Raw genomic sequence first — 9911 nt, 5'->3', positions numbered from 1 at the left:
TCCATGAGGACCTTGGTGAGCCTGACGTCGCCGATGACGGGGTCGACGACGAGCGGGTATTTCCTCGGGCTCGGCACGTGGTCGGGGTGGTCGGCTTGGTCGAAGGTGATGGGCTTGTCGGACCAGTCTAGGTAGACTGCCGCCGCCACCTTCACCGAACAGACCTCCCGACGCTCTTGCTTGCGGTGCCGAGCCGAGGCGTTCGCCGCTTGCCCACCATAGATCATGAAGCAGTCGCGGACCTCGGGGAACCCTCCTGCCTGGTGATCTTCCTTCTTGTCGTCGTCGCGGGCCCTGCCTCCCTCCGTGGGTGGCCCAGCCCTGTGGAAGTGGCGCCGAAGCATGGCGCACTCCTCAAGGGTGTGCTTGACGGGCCCCTGATGATAGGGGCACGGCTCCTTGAGCATCTTGTCGAAGAGGTTGGCACCTCTGGGGGGTTTCCGAGGGTTCTTGTACTCGGCGGCGGCGACAAGGTCCGCGTCGGCGGCGTCGCGTTTCGCTTGCGACTTCTTCTTGCCCTTCTTCTTGGCGCCGCGCTGAGTTGACGCCTCGGGGGCATCTTCCGGTGGGCGGCCCTAGGGCTGCTTGTCCTTCCGGAAGATAGCCTCAACCGCCTCCTGGCCAGAGGCGAACTTGGTGGCGATGTCCATCAGCTCGCTCGCCCTGGTGGGGGTCTTGCGACCCAGCTTGCTCATCAGGTCGCGGCAGGTGATGCCGGCGAGGAACGCGCCGATGACATCCGAATCGGTGATGTTGGGCAGCTCGGTGCGCTGCTTTGAGAATCGCCGGATGTAGTCCCGGAGAGACTCTCCTGGCTGCTGTCGACAGCTTCGGAGGTCCCAGGAGTTTCCAGGGCATACGTACGTGCCCTGGAAATTGCCGGCGAAGGCCTGGACCAGGTCGTCCCAGTTGCAGATCTGCCCCGGAGGCAGGTGCTCCAACCAGGCGCGAGCGATGTCGGAGAGGAACTGGGGGAGGTTGCGGATGATGAGGTTGTCATCGTCCGTTCCACCCAGTTGGCAGGCCAGCCGGTAGTCCGCGAGCCACAGTTCTGGTCTCGTCTCCCCCGAGTACTTTGTGATAGTAGTCGGGGGTCGGAACCAGGTCGGGAACGGTGCCCGGCGTATGGCGCGGCTGAAAGCCGGCGGACCGGGTGGTTCGAGCGAGGGACTCCGATCCTCCCCGTTGTCGTAGCGCCCCCACACCTGGGGTGGTAGCCTCGGCGCACCCTCTCGTCGAGGTGGGCCCGACGGTCGCGGTGATGGTGCTCGTTGCCGAGGCGACCCGGGGCCGCAGGCGCTGCGTTGCGCGTGCGCGCGGTGTGAACCGAGGCTTCCCGCATGAATCGGGAAGTCGCGGCGCGATGTTCCGAGGGGTACCCCTGCCTTCGGGAGGCGGAGCTTTCGGCCCGTCGGACCGCGGTGTCCTCCAGGAGATTCTTGAGCTCTCCCTGGATTCGTCGTCCCTCGGTGGTTGATGGCTCCGGCATCGCGCGGAGGAGCATTGCCGCTGCAGCCAGGTTCTGGCTGACTCCACTGGAAGCGGGCGGCGGCCTCATCCTGGCATCGTCGGTGATGCGGTGCTCGAAGCCCTAGGGTAGATGACGCATTTCCCCGGCCGGAGGTTGGCCCGCCCATTCCTGCCCGACGTCCCGGCGGATCGGCTCAAGTGCTCCTGCTCCCTCGTCGAGCCTGGCCGGCACCCCGCGGATTTGCTCGAGCTGTGGGTCATGACCCCCCGCCTGAACGGGGACCACTGCTAGCTCCCGTAGGATGTCAACGCGAGGCACAGGCCTAGGGAGATCACCGTTCTCCGGCATACCAAGATGGTTGCCTTCGGAGGGACCCCCTAGATCGACGTGGAAACATTCACGACTCGGGCCGCAGTCCTCGTCGCCGAGGCTGTGGCTACCGTTGGAACAGTCGGAAAGGCAGTAGTCGCATGCGGTCATGAAGTCCCGCATGGCACTGGGGTTGCCAAGTCCAGAGAAATCCCAACAGAAGTCAGGCACGTCGTCTTCCTCGGACCCAGAGGGCCCGTAGGTCGAGACGTCCATCAGCCGGTCCCAAGGTGACCGCATACGAAACCCCAGAGGGTTTGGACTCGCCTCTACGAGGGCGCCCGCCAAAGCGAAGTCGCTTGGTGGGTCGAGGCTGAATCCAAGGGGCGTGAGATGAGAATCGGTCGGTACCTCTTGGTCGACGAGCGGTGATGAAGTCACGTCAGGGACTGACTGCACCGTCGTCTCTGGTACGAGGGTGACGCCCAGCAAGCCTTTCACGAGCGTGCTGGCGTCGTCCGTTTGCTTGGAATTGGCGCGTTGCGGGGAGACGACGCTCGTCTTCGTCTCAAACGCGAGGTCGATGCCCGGCGCACCCCCCGTTGGAGTGTCGGCGCTGTCGACTCGCTCGACAGCCGACGAGGCGCTGCCTCCTGCTTGGCCTTGGTTGCCCCGCCTCCTCCTCCGTCGGCGGGGGAGAGGACGGGGTGAGCTCGAATGTTGTTCTTCCACCACGCGGGGAAGACGACGTCGATTCCGCCGCCGGCGGGCGGGCTGTCGGCCGCCATTGCTGCTGCCGCACGGCGGGGGAAGGAGTATCATGTCGTAGCTGCCGTCGAGAGACATGAACTCAAGACTCCCGAAACGGAGCACCGTCCCGGGCTGGAGAGGTTGCTGGAGACTGCCCATCTGGAGCTTGACGGGAAGCTGTTCGTCAACACTCAGCAGGCCCCTATCTGGCGCGCCAACTGTCGGCGTTTCGAGACCGGGGGGTCCCTGGGCCGACGAGTGAAATGTCGCCGCGTGCCCCAGCCCAGATGGGTCGGTGCGAGGCCGAGCGCGAAGGGGGGAGAAAGGTGGCCGGAGACGGGCGTGAGAGAGGTGGAAATCCCGCGGCCTTCGTGTTCGTCCCGCGCCCAGGTCGGGTGCGCTTGCAGTAGGGGGTTACAAGCGTCCACGCGGAAGAGGGAGCGAGCGGCCTCACGCGAGCGCCTGTCTCGTCCTCGTCCCCGCGCGGCCAACCCTCTGTAAGAGGGCCCTGGTCCTTCCTTTTATAGGCGTAAGGAGAGGATCCAGGTGTACAATGGGGGGTGTAGCAGAGTGCTACGTGTCTAGTGGAGGAGAGCTAGCGCCCTAAGTACACGCCATCGTGGCGGCCGGAGAGGTTTTGGCACCCGGTTCGTGTGGTGTCGTGGCCGTCGGAGGAGCGCTGGAGCCTGGCGGAAGGACAGCTGCCGGAGCTGTCGAGTCCTTGCTGACGTCCTCTTGCTTCCGTAAGGGGGCTGAGAGCCGCCGTCGTCATAGAGTGTGATGGGCGCCATCATCGCCTATCTGGCGGAGCGAGCCAGATGGGACGCCGGTCTTGTTCCCCGTAGCCTGAGTCGGCTTGGGGTAGGGTGATGATGGCGCCTCCTGTTGACGTGGATGGTCCGCGCCCTAGGTTGGGCGATGTGGAGGCTCCTCCGAGGTCGAGGTCGAGTCTGTCTTCCGTGGTCGAAGTCGAGTCCGAGCCCCTGGGTTGGGCGAGGCGGAGTTCGCCGTCTTCCGGGGCTTAGCCCGAGTCCGAGCCCTGGGTCGGGCGGAGCGGAGTTCGCCGTCTTCCGGGGCTTAGCCCGAGTCCGAGCCCTGGGTCGGGCGGAGCGGAGTTCGCCGTCTTCCGGGGCTGAGCCCGAGTCCGAGCCCTGGGTCGGGCGAAGCGGAGCTTCCTATGGTGCCTGAGGTCGGGCCTGACTGCCTGTCAGCCTCACTCTGTCAAGTGGCACTGCAGTCGGTACGGCGCAGGCGGCGCTGTCCTTCTGTCAGGCCGGTCAGTGGAGCGGCGAAGTGACTGCGGTCACTTCGGCTCTGTCGACTGAAGGGCGCGCGTCAGGATAAAGGTGTCAGGCCACCTTTGCATTAAATGCTCCTGCGATTTGGTCGGTTGGCGCGGCGATTTGGTCAGGGTTGCTTCTTGGCGAAGACAGGGCCTCGGGCGAGCCGGAAGTATGTTCGTCGCTGGAGGGGGACCTCGGGCGAGGCGGAGATCCTCCGGGGTCGGCTGCCCTTGCCCGAGGCTAGGCTCGGGCGAGGCGTGATCGAGTCCCTCGAATGGACCGATCCCTGACTTAATCATACCCATTAGGCCTTTGCAGCTTTGTGCTGATGGGGGTTACCAGCTGAGAATTAGGAGTCTTGAGGGTACCCCTAATTATGGTCCCCGACACATTGTTTGTGTAGAGTTGAGGTATGGAGTAAATATGAATGCGGAAGATTGCGATATAGAGTAAAGAATTTTGCTGACAGGGACAAATTATTTCTTTTAGGGTAGAAATTTAGAGTAGTATGAGCGCGGATAGCCTAATGTGGGCACATAGTACTACCATGGCTTCACCCCTCCGCGCTGACACTCTAGGCCCGCCCCACGCGTGTAAACCCTAAATTGGGATTCTTAACACTTGAGCCATTCAAGAAATAATAATAGTGTATTTTGTGGATATGTGTTTTATGAATGGAGCATTCTTTTTCTCTTTGATTAAAACAAATACTAAATGAAATATCTAAAGTAATGCATCCTGTTGAATTTGGTTTTGTGTTGTGGCATATAAATTTGAATTTTGAGATTTGAACTTGGTTGAATGGACATTTGAAAGCTAAAATATAATAAAAGAAAGAGATAGAAAAAACAAAAAGAAAAAAGAGTCCTTCTCGGCCACTTGGGCCTCTCCCGTCTACGGCCTCTCCTGTCTCGCCCCGGCGCCGACAGGCGGGACCCACCGATCTGTCACCCGCCCACTCGCGCGTGGCCACTGTTTCTCTTCTCGGTCGTGCGACGATGCAACCTCCCCTCTGAGGTTCGCACAGGCGCTTGCGACCACCTCACCAGCTGCGGCCGCGTGACCCGCCTGCCCATATAACCGGCTTGTCCTCGCCGCTCTTGCCTCGAATCCTACCGTGAAACGATTCTAGAAAAGATACAGGGGAGGAGAGAGATCTGTCACTGCCATAGTTCATCGGCATCAACAGAGCACGACCACAGGGTAGCCGAGGGTGTAAACAAAGGCCTGCGGGACTGATTGGCGGGGTTTCGGGGCACGGTGATCGACCAAGACCTATCGAATTGCTCGCCGGTGACAGAAGGCCAGCGCGGTTCCGCCTTGGTCGTGGATTGTTGTGCTCGCCGCGCCTAACTCTGGTAAGTCGCTACCCATATGGTTCGTCGTGTCATTCTCTTCATGTAGCACCAGTCTGGGTAGAGAATAGGCCTCTGTAGCGCCTGGTGGCCGTACTTCGTCGGGCTCACCATCATTGGCGCAGGCAGCGCTGCCCCGAGGTGTATGTTAGGCAGGGGAAAGTCCCCTGGCCGTTCGTCCATGAACGGACGACGGTGATTGATTGCGACACGACACTTTGCCGGTCAGATCGGGATCGTTGGATAGCGATCTTGTGGCTTGGGTTAGGTCAAACTTCATAAAATCCGAGGCGTTCAAGGGAGATCCTACGGTGGATGTAGGGTACCGGTTTCCTTGGGATGGGAACTAATCGTGGCCCTCAACGTTGGGTCGAACAGTTAGGATTGAATAGCCCCCTTCACTAATGCACTTTTGCTTAAAAGCCCCTGCTGTTTTAAGGAAACAACCCACCATCCATAGCTATGCGAAGAACATCACGGTTAAGTCCTAGAATTTACAGGATAACCCCTAGCATTTGCAGGAATACTGTAGTATTTTTTATAGAAATAATCCTAAAAGAGTAGGAAATTCATATCTTGTGGGTTTTTGCTCCGTTTTAATCCATTCATGTTGCGTTAGCTTCACATTAATATTGTCTACGCAGTAGTGTTATTATTTTGTCATATCTCATAATTTTTATAAATGAATATTGGACTAGCCTATGATTGGAGGTTAATCTTTATAGTCAAAGTTAATCTGTCTATAATCAAATCTGACTAACCCATAATCTATTTAGGATAGAACATAGATTTAGTTGAATTAGTCACTTCCTGGTAATACCTTTCTCACACAGTTGATAATCAACAAAGAACACAGTATCCCTATTTAATCACTACAAGCTTCGCAAACTCATATTTTCTTAATCATAACTCCAAAGTTAGTGGTTCTCGAACCTAGGATGTCGTTATGATGCGTAGATTATTATTATGCATTATATTCTCATGTTTGGTGTGATGTTAATTTCTCCTATACAATGTTTATTTATATTGTTACGAGTAGACGAGAAAGTGATTGAGGAGCCCGGAGCTCAGCAGGTAGAAGATACTGAGCAGGAGCTCATTGAAGGTAAGTTGTGCCCTTGAACACTTTTCTTTACCCAATAATGTTCTATATAATCACTGTGGCATTTTTAGGCTTAATTTTGATGGGAACCAATAGGTCACCTTAGTTTGCTTTACTTTATGCGTGGTCACCACTGAACTTTGGGTAGTTTCTGCTTTTGCTCTATGTAGTTTTGGGTGTTAAGATAATTATGATTCATGATCATGCTTTATTATTGTGATTCTATTCTTTAACGTTCATGATAATACTATTGTATTAATTGGAACATGGAGCTTAACTTGAGATAACAGTGCTACCACAAGGGTGGAATGGGACGCCCTTGGCCAAGTAATTAGAAAAGCTAGGGAGAGACTACCTTACCTGAAAGGGGCAAGCGGGGAGGCGTCGCTGCAGAGTATAGTGAGGTTCTCGGGTCAGACTGTCTGTTTAGCTTTTCGGACAAGGGATTCCTATGCTTCCTTCTTCCTAAATCCGTAGCATGTTTTCTCGAACTAGTGGAACTTTGGAAAGACCTCGTAGTGCTACCCTGCCTCGTCTCCTCGGTAGAGATGAATGGGATTTATAGACCCCTTGGCAAATGGATAACATGACTTGTGGGTAAAGATGTGCAACCTCTGCAGAGTGTAAAACTGGTATACGAGTCGTGCTCGTGGTCATGAACAGCTCATGACTCTCGCATGATTAACTTATGGATTTAAACTTAATTTGTCATATGCATCGCATTGTGGTTTTATTATTAATTTTGATCTATTATTACTTTGGGTTGGTATATAGTTACATTTAGTAACCGCTAATAAAATTTGACCAACTTATTAAAAGCAATGCTCAGCTTTAACCATTATTTGTTGATCAACCTTACACTTCACATGAGCCCCACTTTTGGTGAGCTCATGCACATTATTCCCCACACTTGTTGAGCGATGAACTTTTGTGAGCTCACCCTTTCGATATATAAACCCTCCCACAGGTGAAGACCAGGTAGCCCAGGAGAAGGACTTCTACGAGGAGTTCGATGAAGTCTAGGTGTCGTCTCCTAGTCAGCTTAATGGCGTCAAGGAAATAATATTAGTTCGCTTTATTTGTTATCATTTATTTTTGTAATACAATTCTCCTATGTAATAATGTTTGTGACATTTATGTCTATACATTTGGTCATTATATGTGTTGTTTTTCTTTGGCGCACATATGTGACGTACCCGAGTTTATCCCTTAAATCCAGGTGTGACAACGCGCCCCACCTCGGCGCCGTGCCTTGTGGGCCCCATTCTCAGCGCCCACGCAGCGCTCTCTCAGCTACTACCCTGTGGACCCCGCGCCCGCTGTGCCTAGCCAGTACCCGACCCCGCCCGCGCAGCTACCACACCACACAAAAAATAGTGCAGAGCGAGCACTTCAACCCACGCCCCCCTGCTCCAGAAATATGGGGCTAACTACCAAACCACAAATAACTTTAGTGTTTCGAAATAAACAATAATTATATTTGAATAAATATCTTAATATTTATTTATATGATATATATAACAACCGTAGCAAATCACGTACAAATGGCTAGTTATTGTTTAAAAGCGTACAATGAGTAAAACACGTAAGTGACCTCAAAACCTCACGGATTCAAGTATTGAAGTGCTGGTTTGGAATTATACTCGCAAGGGCGATGGGAGGCTGTTGCCATCCTTAATTATATTGGTTTCTATGGGCAGACTTCAATTATGGATCGAGTGCCCAGAACAGGTATGATCTTGTAAGATGTAAACCCGGCTTCAAAGATGATCTTCTTCCACTCTCGCTCATCTCGCTCGACACCGTTGATAGTCATGATGTAGAGATCAAACAAGCATTGCGTCTCCACGTTCTTCCGGTCGCACGACGACGATCCTGCTCCAACCACGATATCCAGTATTATCACCTTGCCTCCTTGAGCTGGTATGGCCTTCTTGCAGTTCTTCAGTATCTTGACACAGTCGGCATCACCCCAGTCATGTATAATCGACTGATAAAGTGAATTCCACCGAACAAATCAAATAAGGCAGCATCACAATAAACAATAATAAATACTACCGAAAGAGACCAAAATTGTATGTATGCATCATTCGCTGTCACCTGACTACCTGAGTACACTCCAGGTAATAAGTCGTTTGGACATGGTTTGTTTATTTAAGTCAAATTTATAAAACTTTGACTACATATAACCATTTTGTTATTTAGTTTTCAAACCTAATAAGAGTTTATTTTTATTTTAACTAAAGAACATTGAACAAAGATATTATATTTTAAAGTCATTGTCCTAACGTCTAATTGACTTGTAATTTGGACTTAAATAAAGGACCTGCCGTAATTTGGACTTGAAGCTAGGGTGTACTGTTGTTATTGACCTTTTTGTTCCTATGCATGCATGTCTATACTGTATAGTAGTTAGTACTACGACGTATATATATATATATATATATATATATATATATATATATATATATATATATATATATATATATATATATATATATATATATATATATATATATGGCCGTACCGTACGTACGTACCTTGAGGAAGACAGCGTCTGCCGACGAAACGCTCTCGAACATGTCACCGGCGACATACTTCACGGCGGTATCAGCAGGAGCGCCGGCGACGACGTTCGGGAGATCTAGCACGCTGCACTCCAGGTGCGGGAACGCTTTCGCGATGGCCTGTGTGGCGCCACCAAACCCGCCGCCGACGTCGACGAGGGAGCTGATCCCCTGGAAGACGGTGCCGCTGCCGCACTCCCTGACCACGACGTTCATGATGAAGCCGCTGTCCGCGACCATGCCGGCGTCGAAGAGCCTGCTGAAGCCGGCGTCGTGGGCGGCCAGCTCCCATATGTCCCGCCCGTGCGTCACCTTGAAGGGGGACGGGTCCGGCATCTCGTGCTGGAACCACCCGCGGAGGTCGAGGAAGGACGACACGAAGATGGGGCAGAGCATCACGTTCAGTAAAGGGCTCACGTTCTGCCCCGGTGGGCCGACAAGGAGACGGGACGCCGGCGTGAGCGTGTAGACGAGCTCGTCGTCACAGCCGCCCCCGTCATCGTGCGGCTCCTGGGTGCCGAAGACGCCGGTGACGGTGAGCACGCGCATGAGGCGCCGCAGGCATGGTGTCTTGGACGGGTGGAGCGTGATCCTGGTGACTATCTGTGGGATGGTAGCCGAGCCGCCGTGCTGGTGGATGGCATCGGGTATGCCGAGGTCGAGCGCGGCCTTGAGCGCCATGGACTTGACGTAGCCGAAGGTGTGGTTCCACAGCTGGAGCTCGGCATCCAGCGCCACCTGCTGTTCGCTGCTTGCCGTGTGTTGTTGCTCAGAAATTGTGAGTTTTTGCTCCTTGCTGAGCGCCATATGCCGCCGCCTGGCTTTTATTTTGCTGTGAGCTTGACTTGTGAAGCTTCACGGCTGCAAATATATATAGGCTCGCCGCTTGCAAATTGCACAGTGATTGCACTGTTTGCCCAAGTACGGTACATCTGATCAAGCTATACCAGGTCCGGGCGAACACCCGAAGCGATATGGTTCAGTTTTTGACGTCCCACCCGGATTCACGAGCGACGGCGTCCACCCAGACGTGTGCGACGGTGGCGGTTGCTCGAGAGTGCGCGCGGCGCGGAC

General features: G+C 53.9%; 1 protein-coding gene across 1 annotated transcript; it reads right to left on the bottom strand.

Moving 5' to 3' along the window:
- Positions 1–7734: 7734 nt before the first annotated feature.
- On the bottom strand, positions 7735–9693 carry LOC103654413 (O-methyltransferase ZRP4-like). Its single transcript, XM_008681248.2, has 2 exons — positions 8811–9693; positions 7735–8260 (listed from the first exon to the last, which is right to left on the bottom strand). Exons 1-2 carry the CDS (start codon positions 9642–9644, stop codon positions 7961–7963), a joined length of 1134 nt encoding a protein of 377 aa, XP_008679470.1. The 5' UTR covers positions 9645–9693; the 3' UTR covers positions 7735–7960.
- Between the last annotated feature and the right edge of the window lie 218 nt (positions 9694–9911).

This window comes from Zea mays, chromosome 4 (assembly GCF_902167145.1).
Source record: "Zea mays cultivar B73 chromosome 4, Zm-B73-REFERENCE-NAM-5.0, whole genome shotgun sequence".
NCBI lineage: Eukaryota > Viridiplantae > Streptophyta > Magnoliopsida > Poales > Poaceae > Zea > Zea mays.
Note: the sequence above shows the minus strand (reverse complement) of the source record. Positions and strands in the feature narration are given on the sequence as shown.